Genomic DNA, 14326 nt, shown 5'->3' with positions numbered 1-14326 from the left:
TCATTGTGAAATGTCTTCGTTCCTCCTACTTCTTAGCGGCCCAAATGATTGACTTGATTCTAAGCGTGTTAAAAGGGCTGCCGAAGTAAAGTCGTTACTAGCCTCGAAACTTGGTCTAACTCGATCGCACGACGTTCGCAGTCTATCGAAGGAGGGTCGTGGCCTGTCAACGGAGACCCGAGGACCAAGTTGGTCCATCGAACCTCTATGTCTTGTAAAGTCGGTTCCGTCGCTACCGTTTTGACTTCGAGGATTGTGTGTGGTGTTCGTCGGAGCAACTGAAGGAGGGTAAATGGGTCGTTGGTCTTCATCAATGCTCGGATAGTGGATGTGCTTACTCGGCTTCGTGATCTCAGAAGAAGATGCCGATGAACCATCCTTGGACATTGTGTCCATGCGCTCATCGGACTTATCAAGATAATCAAACTTGCCTTGGCGAACTTGCTCGCGGATAATGTCGACGTCGTATGGGAAGTAAACTTTTTGCACAGCCTTGATAGCAAATCGTGGTAAAAGGGCGATGACTACAGAAAGACAGGTGACGGCCCAGAAGGTGGCTTGTGCGAAAATTTGGGCAGCGGCTTTGTAGAAATAGTCCGACGAGGTGAAAGATGAATAAACGCCAGTCCAAAACCAAACCAAGAGAATACTTATGGTGACAAGAAGGACCATGAGCCAATCCCAACGATAGGTATTGATTAGGATGTATACGTTGATGGCGACGACGGCTGCAGGTGCTACGTAAACTCCAAATCGCTCTCGATCATCGATGTTTTGGCCGCTTGAAGTAACAAAAGTGCCAGAGTCAAACAAGCAATATGCCATGAAGAAAATCATGACAGATTGGTACAAGCCATCGGCCATGTAAAGCCTGCACTATGTTAGTCGTCGATATCAAAGCGGGATTCATTTATACTTACCAAAACTTCTTTTGAGTCCATTCTTTTCGCTCAATGCCTCGTCTATAGAGCTGCGGAACCGCAAGAGAGACCTTGTCTGAAACATCTTGATCCAAAACACCCATGAAGATGACAGGCACGGATGTAAAAGCCAAGTTGAACAAGAGGATGTAAGTGTAATCGTAAAGATATGTCATGTCGAAGTTGGCGAAGATCTGATACCAGAAAATTGTAAAAGTCCATACGACGTTCTTGTAGAAAAAGTTGGCAATGGTTTCTCCCAATCTGCGATATGACCATCGTCCATGGACCAACACAAGTCGCTGCAAGAAACGGAATTGACCAATAGCATAATCAGAGGACATCACAGCTTGTCTTCCTTCTTCACCAGCAATACCAACTCCAACGTCTGCCTCTTGGATCATAGCAACATCATTTGCGCCATCACCAATAGACAAAGTCATAACGTCCAAACCGCCCTTGACCATTGCCACAACTGCAGCTTTTTGAGCAGGACTGACTCGACAACAGAGAACTGACTTGCACTCTTTACACAAGAGAAGGAATTTTTGTCGCAATGAGTCGTCTAAAACAAGTTTGAGAGAGTCGCCATCAATGACAATAGCATGAGTTGGTGCCGGTGGCTCGTGGTTCTTCTTGGCGGCTTTGAGCTCCGCGTCGGAACCGGTGAGTTTAAAAGCTGCCAAGTGCTTGTCAAGTTCTGCTTCAGCGGTAGAAACCTGCTCATCCTCAATCTTGAAGACAATAAGTTCCATGTCATTGTTGAGTAAGTTGCACGAGAACCCGATGTTGATGGCGGTCTCGACTTTGTCACCAGTAAGAACCCAGAGCTTGATACCGGCTTCGGCGAGAAGTGCGATGGTATCAGGCACGCCCTCTTGCAGCCGATCCTCAATAGCTGTACCTCCAAGAAGGGTGAGATCACGTTCAATCATATCTGATACTGCTTCCAGCTTATCTTCACGGTCCTGGATGGCAGCAGCCGCGATCTCGTGCTCGCGGTTCCAATCTTGATATTCTTGCTCACCAAGCTCTCTTTGCGCGATACAAAGAGTACGTAAACCTTCTCTTGCAAACATCTCCAAATGTTCCGCTGTCGTACGACGCAACTCTGGTTGTTCTCCTCGCTTTAAGCGAGAATATATTATACTATCTGCACCTTTGCAGAAGAGTATGATTCTGTTGTCTGGCATACGGATAATGGCACTCATTCTCTTTCTGGTCGAGTTGAATTCGAGTTGATTTAGAACCCTATATTCTCTATCTTCACCTTGAATGTTTAACAAAATACCATTTGGCGAGTTTCCGAGAACAGTGAAACCAACATCACGGGCAGTAGCAACCAATGCTGCTTCATCAGGCGACTGAGCTCTGAATTCAATCTTGGGAGGATCGCCCGGTGTGGTTTCTGAAATAACCGAGTGACAAAGAGCGAGAGCTAACATGAATTGATAATTGGCGTCTTGTTGCTCCTTACCACTTTCACCAGCGAGATCGGTAACGAAATCAGGAGCAATGAAAGTCAGATCATCATCATGGAGGTACGGATTGTCATGAAGTTTTCTAACATCGACCAGCATTTTAGCACGCGCTGCAGCAATCTGCTGTTTAGCCCTTGCACCTTCTTTTTCTACATCAATACCTTGACGCTTTTGCATACCAGCCTGGGCTTCAGTGTATGCTTCTCCGTAGGGAACTCCGTTGATGCTGGCCTTTTTGAATTCCATGACGTTCTGGGTTAAAGTTCCAGTTTTGTCAGAAAAGATATACTCGATCTGTCCCAAATCATCAGAAATATTCCACGATTTAGGCGTACAAGGATAATCGAGTTTGTCGTAATACATTTCGCTGTCGCTGTAGATGAAGAACGCCTGGCAAGTCTTGATGATTTCAATCGTGATGTACAATGAAATTGGTACCAAATTCTGGAAAAGAATAAGAGCAGCCCAAAAAGTGATGAAACCGTCAAGTGCCGGGGCTCCACCAATGGAACCAAATTCGAATAGATCAATGGTATTGTTGCCTTGTCCCCAAATGATACCTTCGACAAGACCAGAAGCGAAACAAATGATGAAAAGAAGAATGAAATTGTAAACGACATTCCAATTGAGTTCCCGGGCGATGCGTGAGCGTTTACTTGGAGTGATTCCAGAGTTCAACATGATCTTGGTATCAAAACCGGTAAATACGACAACTCCGAGAATCCAATCTGTATTCCTGAGATTGCATCCACGGAGAAGCAAGTTGTTAATCGAGATCGGCTCAACCATGTCCTCGCCTGGTCCATCTTTTCCATTGTATTGCGTCCAACGAGCCACACCACTGTATTGGTAAAGATTAGGGTGTGGTGCTTCGCTGTCGATAGTGAACTCCGTTCTTTCACAATCACGAGCGTGTTTAATGCTTCGGCCACTACGAAGAGCATGTCGTACCTTTAAGTTCGTCTCTCCATCCAAATTTTTCGTTTCAACATAGCAAGCTCCGTCGGGGTCAGAGGTAGATAAAATCACAATGTCTGCTGGGATCTGATCGTTGTTGTAGATACGAACGAAATCACCAACTTGCACATTCTTCCAATAATCCTGATGAAATCTGGGTTTTCCAGTTGCTGCATTGCTGCGGTTGATCAAACTTCCGAAATTCTTCTCCGCAGGGGCTTTCCCGTTAGCATCATCGTAAGAGAAAGCTGTCGTCGGGCGATCGGGAACATCAAGCTCGCCATCTCGTGGAAGGGGAGAGGGCACTGGTGTCATTTGAATGTCGTCTCGCGCAGCCCTTGACTCGAAAGAGGGCCGAGGCTCGTCCACATCCATAGCACGTTGGGCATACGTCTCTCCGGGTAGCTTTTTGTCTTTCTTCATTTTCTTGAGTGTCCTTACGATCCAACGTGAAGTAGCCTTTTTGATTCTCCTCCATAGTGAAATGTCATCATCGCTGACGTTTACGTTGTTCCAGTCAACAAGGCGATGAACGGGCGAATTATTCAATTCATTGTCGAGAATGGTTCTGCGATAATCTTCGATTCCATCTTTGATAGCTGTAATTGCGACAATAACAATCAAGGGAACAGCGTTGAGACCTGGATTAGATGCACCAAAGATACTAAAGATCTATACGAATCATCAGCCTCACACATGCAATCTACAAGACCTGAACTTACGGTGAGAATGATCAAAAACAAGAAATACACGTTAGCGATATTATGGAATTGAAACCAAATATTCTTCGGTATGAAACTCAAAGGAGTGTATTTTGCAGTTCTGATTTTGTTTCGTTTATAATGCACCAAGGGGTGACCCGACTCGTCGATCGCGTCCCGTGGCAACGGAAGATTAAAGAAAACCTTTCTAGGTCCTTGACCGTCATTATCGTCATCCTCCGCCTGTTCCTCCGCAGCTTCATTTGATTGTTCTTCTTGTATCCTGTCAAGATCCGTTCCCATTGAACTTGCGCCGGCAGAGTCTCTCTTCTCACTACTTTGCGACTTACGCGGATGCAACCGATCCATTATCGATGTTCTCTTTTTATCACTACCTTTGGGAGACACTCTTTGTGTGGCCCATCTCATTCGCCTCGTCCCTGGCTCAGGTGCATCCTCCTCGGGTTCTGCGTACATGTCGACGTCCGGCATGATTGCGATCGTTTGTGATTGGGGCGGAAGCCCAGTTTGAGGCAAGAGCCCGCAGGCAAGGTGAATATGTCCGCCAGTGTTTGAAAGAATTCAGACGTTGAAGTATAATTCGTGAAAGAGACAAGACGATTGAAACAATTGAGACTCGACTAGAACTTTCGACAGAGACGAAATTAATATCGACGAGCAACGGTAAGAAGTATCGTTATAATAAAGGTCCACACAGTAGAAGGTCTGGTACTTTTAGAATGGTCGCTTATGACAACTTAATTTGGTACCGGAAGAGTCGGCCAGGAGATCGCGAATGGGCGGTAGTTTTTTTCGATTTTGAATATTTGAACCATGCAAGGTTGTATGGGGCAATTGAAAGATTGTGTGTGAGCAGATTCCCCAAGAGGCAAATAGTTCGAATTGAAGAGATGGTGAAGTTTCGAGGAAAGTGTGGTAATTGTTGATGTTGAGAGGAAAGAAAGGAAGAGGGATGGAGTCTACGGTTTGAGTTGGGTTTGAGCAAGTGAATGAAATGCTCTGGGAGTTCCGGGGGGGTAAGAGGAGTTCGTAAAATGCTTATTGAGCAACAGCTAAAGAACAAATGAGAAGTAGTAGCAAACGCCACATGAAACCGACGAAATTCGGAGCGCGGATGATGGATTTGTGGAGAGGCGATTGATATAATAGATAGTAGTAAATAGTAGTATGTGAGGACTAGAATCGTACATACATCATATCACGCATTTTCCATGCTTCACGAAAGTCAAAAAGTAGGTAGCTAGGGATAAGAAAGAAAGGTTGATTATGGCGGATGGAAAAGAATACGGAGAAGAAGGAGAGATGAATCGAAATTGCTTGGGCTTGGATAGGCCAGAGTAGAGTAGCCTCGAAGGAAAATGGGAAATGGTAAAAGAAAGGATTCCCGCAAAACAAATGATTTGATTTGTCCTCCTCTTACTCGTAGATGGTTGTTATTAAGAGAGCAAGGGAGTGTCTGAATGCTGCAAGTAGATAGATAGACAGATAGTCCCTAGGCACTTCGTACGTACCGTAATCCACGAAATCCAGCACAAATAGTAAATTCCGTAGATACTTATTAGGTAGGCAAAAGACACCTCATTCTCAGCTGTTGCATGGGATTGAGAAGAGGAGGGAAATATCAAAAATGCTCATCCTCATGCTCATTCATGCTCACTGATTTATGCCCATCCATCCACATCGTCCCTGTACCGCCTCACAATTTTTCCAGAGGGCTGAAATTTCCAAAGATTCTTGGGAGGCACACTGGCTGGGAGGTGCGAGGGTGCTCCAGAAAACCCAGGATTCACATTTACGCCAATCATATTTGAGAAACAAAGTTCAGGGGTTAACCTTCAATATATCAACAAACAGTTGTTCTGGAAAGGAGGGAATTGTCCATGCTGGCCATGTAAGATCTTACTCTATTACTGTGCTGAGCTTTGTCATGACTTTGTCGGGGGAGGGGAAGGGACTTTTGGATGTATCACTGCATGTCGATGTACAGGACATTCTATCTAGATGGGTAGGTATTCTGGATGAATGTATTACAAGATTAGATCCGGAGTTTATACTCGAGCAGTGTCGAGTGTCTCCTCTGTAAGGACCAGGTATATCTAGGATGTACCTTAGCCGACATATTCCTTTGGGTGGAAATAATTGGATAAATACCAAGAAGACCAAGAGAAAGAGAAGAAATTGACATATGTAAGCATACGGTATCACTTAGATAATAACATAACAGTAAGCATTTCATAAAATGGCTGGGGCTGGAGTCGAGTGGAAAACTCGGCCGAACAAAGGTGGAGGAAGGAGATTCGGAGAAAAGCTCTCGGATATTATATCTGACCGTGAGCAGTTGGGAGACGTCTCATTATCGATACCGCTACCTAGGTATGTACAGTGCACTTGGTCATTTGCATAAAGGAGAAATGGTAAGGTACCTATGTATTGCTCAAATTAATGTCTATATAACTTTCACTTGACCTAGGGACCATTTTATCAATCTGCTCCATCAACAAAACGCCAAACAATTTATTCGTTATCGATATTTCAATCAAAGTACTGAACCAGGCTGGCCGCTGCTGGTGGCTGGATCTTTCTCATAACTCCGTACTCCGTAGATCCCTCTTTACTCTTGATTAGCCGAATGGATAAAGCCTTACCTAGGTACATTGATCATCTACCTCACTTCATTCATCCCTTTTTTTATAGCTATCCGAAACCAGCTATCGATACTAGGTAGGTACCACTCGGGGTTTAAACAGAGCGAGATGCATGCATTATGTGAATTGTGAAAGAAAGGACAATCTGCATGATATAAAAAGATGGACTGCTAAGGTACTGCTAAGGTATCATTTATTAACCTTTTTAATCTTAAGAGAGGGGTATGTATGTATCATCAGCCGATATCAATAATGATCAACGCCCTACCTGAACCTACAATACTCTCGCATCTCATTCTCACGTATGTATGTATGTACCTTTGAGGCGAAGGTGATTGCTGCTGACTTCAGATAACATTAGCTTGCATAAAAAGATGATTCCTCCAAAATCCAGCGCGAGGCTTAGACTCTCTCTGAGCAGGATGGCCAACATCCGGACCGGACCATCAAAAAAATTGTACATATGGACGTTTGACATCTGCATCAAATTGGAAGTAAAACGGAAGCGCAGGGACTTTTAGATCCGCGATGGAGCAGGGACCGGATTTAACCATGGAGCCAAGGAGCCAAGGTAGTTGATCTCTTGATGGCGGACTCGTGGAGTATGCAGGACGGTACTGCACTCTCAAGATTGACAATTTGACACATCCTCATCAAATAAATCTCAAAAAAATCATCCTTTTAATGAAGATCTTTACAATCCGATCGCTCGCCGCCCAGAATTTTAATCACAAGTAGAATTGAAGTACAAGTAGTCGTCAAATAGTTTCATCTAAATTGGATGGCTGTCGATCGTAACGTGAATGCCGCCCCGGCGCTTACCTAATACCCAAAATAGAAACACCAAATTGAAGTGATCCAAAATTCGTCATCCCGTGATGTTCGTGTCTACAAGCATTATCAATTACGCGACACAGACGCGACTCTCAACTCATCGAAATCTGAAAGATTGTTATGCACGTTTGACAAGAAGATTCTCATGGATTGAATAAAGCAACTAGGGCTACGTGTTTCCATATCTGCTATAATATCTGAACGTGCTAGTTGGTCATGTCTTCAAAGAAGGGTAAAACTAATGGAAACATTCGCCAATTTTTCAAGCCGACACAACAAGCTGCCACATCGGCATCTACCCCTCTATCCACAACCTCGCGCAACAATGATCAGATAACATCCGGATCTTCACTTTCCACAAACCCTCAGCCAACAGGTCTAGTCTCAAGTGCTACTATGGAACCTATGTCTTCTCCACAATCATCTTCTTCGCCATCTTCTCCACAATCCACCTCCTCTTTATCAACTCCACCGGTAAACATCCCGCAGTCCTCTTCCAATATCTCGAATGGCGTTGTTCCATGCTCAGACGACGAAGGCGATTCTGATAGTTCTTTGGAAGATCTCAACGTTATCTTCAAGACAAATCGTACAGCGCCAATCGCGACATCTTCCACGCTAGCCCCAGTATCCCCCAGGGCCTCCAGATTTAGAAATGACCCATTCTCAAGTGCCAAGCGTTCTCCATTAGCTCTTAGAACAACACCATACAAATTTGATCTGAAACATCTCATGGGAACTGCGGTGGCCGATAGAGCGCTCGAGGAAAAAGAAAGAAGGCTGAAAGAAATAGCTCAGGAAGATACGGAGATGGGAGATGATGAACCTACCGCATTCAACGATGATATTCATGGCGGCATCCTACGAAAGTTGAATGAGGAGAAAGAAGATGGCGGCGGAAAGGATATTCAGAAAGTCTTAAAGGCTGTTAAGAGAACAGAAGCTGGAAATGTTGGCAGTCGATGGTACTTTTTCGAAATGGGAGAAACTCCCCCGATTAAGAGGAAACCATTTCCAACCTCTTCGTTGCCGAAAAATTGGAAGAATGATCTCGCCGAGCCTCAGATCAGACATCAAACATTTGTATCGGGGTTCGCGGAGAATATGATTGCGTATCGAAAGAAATTGCCCGATGAGATCATTCAATGGATTCTAGATGACTTCTGTTTGGAAGAACAGAATGATCTTCGAAATGCCTACTCTTCTGTTCTGGCAATATCACGAAAACAAGTTCACCGACTGGTTACTCCTGTGGTCATTAGGAAGATGTTCAAATCTATCGGTGCTACGAATACGGCGATTGCTCTATCTGAAAAAGTCGTGCCACGTCTAGAAATATCAGATGCATATTCAAATCATCCTTGGTCAAAAGTCCGAGCTTTGATCGGCCTCTTAAATCTAACAGCCAAGTATCTCCAACAAGAAACGAGACTGGAAGTTATATGTATACTCTTGAGACTGGGTATAGATCGAGCCTTACTAGAAAGAGTTGATCTCTTATCACAAGTACAGACAACACTGCACAATCTATGTCTCTGGATTGATCCCGATGTATGGGAAGAATCCGTAAGTCTCCTCTCAGCCCTCAAACTCCAGTCCCACACATAAATAAACTAATCGTCCCCCCAATAGTCCCAAACAATCTGCGCCACCCTCTTCAACACCGTCGAACTCGCCTCTTTCCGTCTCGACATAGTAAATTCCATCCCCCCCATCCGCTCCTCCAAACTTCACGAACTCCGTCGTCGCCTAGCCCTAACTTTCTTCTTCTCCTCTCTCCCCGTATCCCTCTCTCCACCCCAAAAATCCCTCTCCATCCGCTCCATCATCCAGCGTCTCAACGATCCCCCCTTCCAGATAACTCGTACTACCGATTATCCCGAGCTCTCGGCCCTAATTCTCCTCCTAGACATTGGTATTGACGATGGACGAGCCGAAGATCTAGATCTGACAGACGAAGATACAGAGATACAGTTTAATAAAGACGTAGATGAGTTGACAGATCGATTTGCTAATTTCGGCATCATGGCTTCGGGTGCCGCTCATATCTCAAAGGTGGAAACAAGTGGGATTTTAAATTTAGTGGAGAGGAGAATAGAACATACGGTGAGGACTAGGCGGAAACCGAAAAACATGTTTTATGAAGAGACGAAAAAATATTATGAACAGGGAGAATCTCTGGAGGGAATGCAAAAGGGCATGTCTAATTTTGTGAAGCAGGCAAAATAGATGAGTGCTGCGCTCAAGATATGCGAGTCACGCCTGAAGTAGGTCTTATTGATTTGTATATTTCAAGACCAAACATTCTGTATGCAATCTTAATGATATTGATGTTAATGTATCATACACGCTCTACCGACAAAACCTGCAATATTTTATAATTGGAATGTGCAAAGCTCCTTCGTACCTCCTTTCCATCCTTGAGACTCTCAAAACACAACGCTCATCATCCACCAAACAACTAATCGTAGAATTTCCGGTTAACGTTAGGACCAAATAATGTGGTTCGGACAGAGGGTAATGCGTTATCCTGGAGCAACTTCAGACGCTCCTCAAAAGTATTGTTGATATCAATCTTGCCTCCTCCACCAATAATGGACAAACCACCAGCACTATCCGAACGTTAGCTTCCGACCTCATTACACTTAAAACTCGAGAAACCTACGATTCTTCTGGCAAAGGGTTCTTCTCATCTATACTCGCGGTCACATCCTTCTTCATCTTCTCCTTGTACACCTTCTGCGCCTCCTCAATTGCCTTCTTGATCTGGTCATAATCTTGTTTTCTCCCTCTAACCTGCAATTTTCCCTCGTTCAATGCATACATGCCCTCCAACAAAAGATTCTTCAAGATCTCCGTGTATTTGCCCTTGTCATTTGTAGCTTCCTTGAGTCTTCCTTGCGCCTGTTCAAAGATCCCATCGAGGAGTTCCTGACGGGCGGATAGAACCTTGAGACGAGTCTTGTTTGCGACGGTCGATTGAGTGATTTGTTGGGACATACGGGCGGTCTTGAATTTCTTCTCATATTGCGTGTCGATGGAGGAAGTTTCTTGACGGACGAGCTTAGACTTTTCAATGGCGAATTCCTGTTTGGGTCTGTTAGGGGGAAGGCAGATGGAAAATGGGTTGTTGGTGGAGACGTATCATTTGCTTTGAGTTCGATTTCGCGACCCTTTTCCATGGCTTCTTGTTTGATGAACGCCGTCATCTTCTTCAACTCCTGTTTTCACATTGCGTTAATGCCGGCTCTGGAGATGGGAAGCCTCGGGGAGAGGAAGGGAAGCCGTACCTGCGACACCTAGATATAACATTAGCATAGGATTTTGAGGCTGGAGTGATTGCTGGATATAGCTTCACTTACCTGGTCATCCGAAAGAGCGTGCGACATGATGGGCGATTGGTAGATGTGAAAGTACTGGGAAAGATTGCGTGGAATCGAGAGATGTGGAAAGGTTGATATTCGTTGGAAACGTTGGAGCTTCAATAGCAACAACAAGGTTGGGGATTAACAACCTGGGATAGCTCCAAGGTCCAGAAGCGATAAGGGAAGCGACGTCCCGATTAATGATCATGTGATACTGTGGCGTTTACGTATTCTCGAAGTATACTTGTCTGAACGGTGAGGAATGTTCCTTGACTCGTGGGAAATGAATAATTCATGCCAAAATTCTTTCTATTTCATCTGAAACTCGTTGTTCGCACTGTCACATTTGCAGAATTATATTTGTTGTGATTCATTGAGAGCGGTTGTTCTTGGAGTAATTTGCATCGCGACTCAGGATATCGAACCTTGATCGTTATACATACCCCCGAGATCTGGTGGACATCGCATATGACTTAATGTTGACCGCGTGTTGGAACAATCACTTTACACACGCAGTCTCTCTCAAACTTAATTATTACACCATATAATCTCTTTCTCGGACAGAGGACGGTACTTTACCATACCAAATGAAGCTTTGCAATACATCGTAATGGGACAGCTCGGCGACCTATCGCCTGGGGGAAGTGTGGCTGTAAGTCAAAGTCTCTCGTCCTGGAAATGAAATAGTTCAAAGATTCGTTGCACAGCTATCTAACTACCATTTTTACACATTGGCAGATTGGGATATTAGTAGGACTTATATCCACGAGTGTCCAAAGTCTCGGTTTAACCCTCCAACGCAAATCACATATTCTAGAAGATGAGAAAGGGGCACATCATGTTCGACGACCGCCGTATAGAAGGAGAAGATGGCAGCTGGGCATGGGCATGTTTATCATATCGAATCTTGTGGGCAGTACGATCCAAATAACAACTTTACCTCTACCTGTATTGTCAACTCTACAAGCCTCGGGTCTGGTCTTTAATTCTATTTGCGCAACTTTGATACTGGGAGAACCATTTACAAAATGGTCTCTGGGGGGAACATTATTGGTTTCGACAGGAGCGATTCTGATTGCTATATTTGGGGCTATTCCAGAGCCGGCTCATTCGCTAGATCAACTACTATTACTTCTCGGACGACGAACCTTTGTTATTTGGATGATAATGCAGACTTTATTGGTTGCGGGAATAGTCGCTCTGGCATGGTTTCTGGGGAGGGTTCCAAGAATTTCTGCAAGTCCTCGAATCCGACTCCTCAGAGGATTGGCATATGGATGTATTAGTGGAGTGTTGTCAGCCCACTCTTTGTTGGTAGCCAAATCAGCAGTCGAACTGTTGGTCCGAACGATTGTTGATCGACATAACCAATTCGATCGATGGCAATCATGGGCTATTCTTTTCGGTCTCGTCTTCCTGGCTCTCACACAACTATACTTCCTGCATCGTGGTCTCAAATTAGTATCTACCAGTGTGCTATATCCACTGGTATTTTGCATCTATAACATCATAGCCATTCTCGATGGCCTCATATATTTCAAACAGACTGATCGACTACCTGCCCTACACGCAGGGCTAATTGCTCTCGGAACGGCCATTCTACTATCTGGCGTCCTAGCTCTCTCTTGGCGTCTCAACGAAGAACAAACTCAACCAGCTGTAGCCCAAAGTGCGCTCGCCCCCGGCCTCGGCCTCGTCGAAGATACTGACAACGATTCTTCAGAATCCTATACTGCAGATGAAGAAGCTGCCATCACAAATGAACATCAAGCTCTACTAAGCGACGAGCCCATGACTCCGACCACTAAACTTGATACGATTATTGGGGCAACAAGACATGTGAGGAAAGCAGTTCGTCTTTCAGAAGTAGATGAGATTTGGGGTGAATTAGAAGATGATGATGCGAAATCTACGTCTACAAGACCAAGGGCGAAGAGACCAAACTTTGCATCGACATTTCCTAGAACCTCGAATTATGATGAGGAAGCGGGAATGGAGTCGCCTATTCCAGATGAAAATACATCACTTCTTCAGCGGGAAGTATCTTTTTATCGTAGAAAAAGAAGACGTTCAACGGGTTTCCCAGGCTTTGCAGCTCGTCCTACACCAAGGAAACGCCGTTCTATGAGATCAGAAAGTCAAGATGCGACAGGTGGGTGGTGGAAGATGAAATGGTGGAGAGACAGAGATGGGAGTAATGGGAAAGGCCCTCCTTCTGGTGGTGATGGGGGTACGGGTACGGGATTAGGAATCGGAGGGATAGGTGGGTCGGACGCTGGTCCTTCAGGAACTGGGACGAGTAGTTAGGGATAGGTATACCTTATATATGAATATTGCTTTTTTACTTTCTTATTTCATTTTATCTTTTAAACTTGAGATTTGAAGGTTTCCTTCTGTCTAGCCTATTAGGGATGAATTAACGAGTGTGAAAGATTGGGTGTTGGCTGTTATTGTGCATTGATTGATTGATTGTTTTTATGAAGCTTTTCCTTTCTACTCTTTTCTGGCTCTGCTTTTGCTTTTTTTTGCCTTTCCCTTTTCTCTTTTATTTCCTGCTGTGGCGGAACAAACGAATGAACGAACGAACGAACAAATGAAAGAATGGATGGCGTTTAGAGGAATCACAAGCATGCTAGGTATATATGGGAGCGCTGGCATTGATAGTACAGTTTGATGAGGTATGAGGTATAAGGCATAGGCATAGGTATAGGCATGGATATAGGATAGGTACAGGTATAAGGAGCAGCGAGGTATCAGAAGCGAAGATTAGGGAGGGAGGTGGTTGGGTGGTTGGTTAGCTTGTGGGATGATATACTATACTGTGTGTGTTATATACTATACTATACTATATGTCTAGAACGATGGAGATGAATCGTGGGAAGAGCTGTAGGAAAGGGGGGGAGGAAGGAAGGAGGAAGAAAAATTGAAAATTGAGATTAGGGATGGGAATGGGAATGGGAATGGGGATATGGATAGGGATATGGATAGGGAATGAGGAGTGTAGAAGAGAGGATGGAAGTGAAGTGAAGAAGGGGGATGGAGAGAGAAGAAGGATAATTAATCATAACAGAACAGAACAGAACATAGCATAACATAGATCACAAAGACAAATATGAATATAAAATTGGATCAACCTCCTTTTTATTCATTCAATCTGTTTGTTTACTAGTGCTGTGCTGTCGTTAGGATTACATCTATACTTATATATATATATATATATACATACACATGAATATACAACCTTAGAATAGACATGATGGATGTAGAAATACAACAGATATGGTTTCGTCTTCCCTCCTCTTCCCTCCTCTCCCCTCCTCTTCCCTCCTCTCCCCTCCTCTCCCCTCCTCTCCCCTCCTCTCCCCTCCTCTCCCCTCCTCTCCCTTCCCCCTTCCCCCTTCC

The 14326-nt window shown here is 44.4% G+C and overlaps 5 protein-coding genes across 5 annotated transcripts; 3 read left to right on the top strand and 2 right to left on the bottom strand.

The window, feature by feature from the left end:
- On the bottom strand, positions 1 to 4551 carry EAF02_012144 (uncharacterized protein; the record flags this gene model as incomplete). The annotated part of the gene is made up of 3 exons (XM_038908192.1): positions 1 to 871; positions 921 to 4030; positions 4081 to 4551. The coding sequence occupies 3 exons, from the start codon at positions 4549 to 4551 to the stop codon at positions 1 to 3; spliced, it is 4452 nt and encodes a 1483-aa protein (XP_038752025.1).
- A 1768-nt stretch (positions 4552 to 6319) lies between these two features.
- On the top strand, positions 6320 to 6805 carry EAF02_012143 (uncharacterized protein; the record flags this gene model as incomplete). The annotated part of the gene is made up of 3 exons (XM_038908191.1): positions 6320 to 6453; positions 6634 to 6729; positions 6775 to 6805. The coding sequence occupies 3 exons, from the start codon at positions 6320 to 6322 to the stop codon at positions 6803 to 6805; spliced, it is 261 nt and encodes an 86-aa protein (XP_038752024.1).
- A 970-nt stretch (positions 6806 to 7775) lies between these two features.
- EAF02_012142 (uncharacterized protein) lies at positions 7776 to 9788 on the top strand (the record flags this gene model as incomplete). Its single annotated transcript, XM_038908190.1, has 2 exons — positions 7776 to 9125; positions 9192 to 9788. The coding sequence occupies 2 exons, from the start codon at positions 7776 to 7778 to the stop codon at positions 9786 to 9788; spliced, it is 1947 nt and encodes a 648-aa protein (XP_038752023.1).
- A 232-nt stretch (positions 9789 to 10020) lies between these two features.
- EAF02_012141 (uncharacterized protein) lies at positions 10021 to 10948 on the bottom strand (the record flags this gene model as incomplete). Its single annotated transcript, XM_038908189.1, has 4 exons — positions 10021 to 10171; positions 10225 to 10656; positions 10701 to 10780; positions 10922 to 10948. 4 exons carry the CDS (start codon positions 10946 to 10948, stop codon positions 10021 to 10023), a joined length of 690 nt encoding a protein of 229 aa, XP_038752022.1.
- A 246-nt stretch (positions 10949 to 11194) lies between these two features.
- EAF02_012140 (uncharacterized protein) lies at positions 11195 to 14053 on the top strand. The gene is made up of 2 exons (XM_038908188.1): positions 11195 to 11576; positions 11663 to 14053. The coding sequence occupies exons 1-2, from the start codon at positions 11535 to 11537 to the stop codon at positions 13229 to 13231; spliced, it is 1611 nt and encodes a 536-aa protein (XP_038752021.1). The 5' UTR covers positions 11195 to 11534; the 3' UTR covers positions 13232 to 14053.
- Positions 14054 to 14326: the final 273 nt, after the last annotated feature.

This window comes from Botrytis sinoallii (assembly GCF_014898435.1).
Source record: "Botrytis sinoallii strain Bc 23 chromosome Unknown BSIN_041, whole genome shotgun sequence".
Taxonomy (NCBI): Eukaryota; Fungi; Ascomycota; class Leotiomycetes; order Helotiales; family Sclerotiniaceae; genus Botrytis; species Botrytis sinoallii.
Note: the sequence above shows the minus strand (reverse complement) of the source record. Positions and strands in the feature narration are given on the sequence as shown.

Coding starts and splice junctions, on each gene's coding strand:
- EAF02_012140 (XM_038908188.1), top strand. CDS start 11,535: ATGGGACAGCTCGGCGACCTATCGCCTGGGGGAAGTGTGGCT. Junction 11,577..11,662: donor CGCCTGGGGGAAGTGTGGCT/GTAAGTCAAAGT, acceptor ACACATTGGCAG/ATTGGGATATTAGTAGGACT.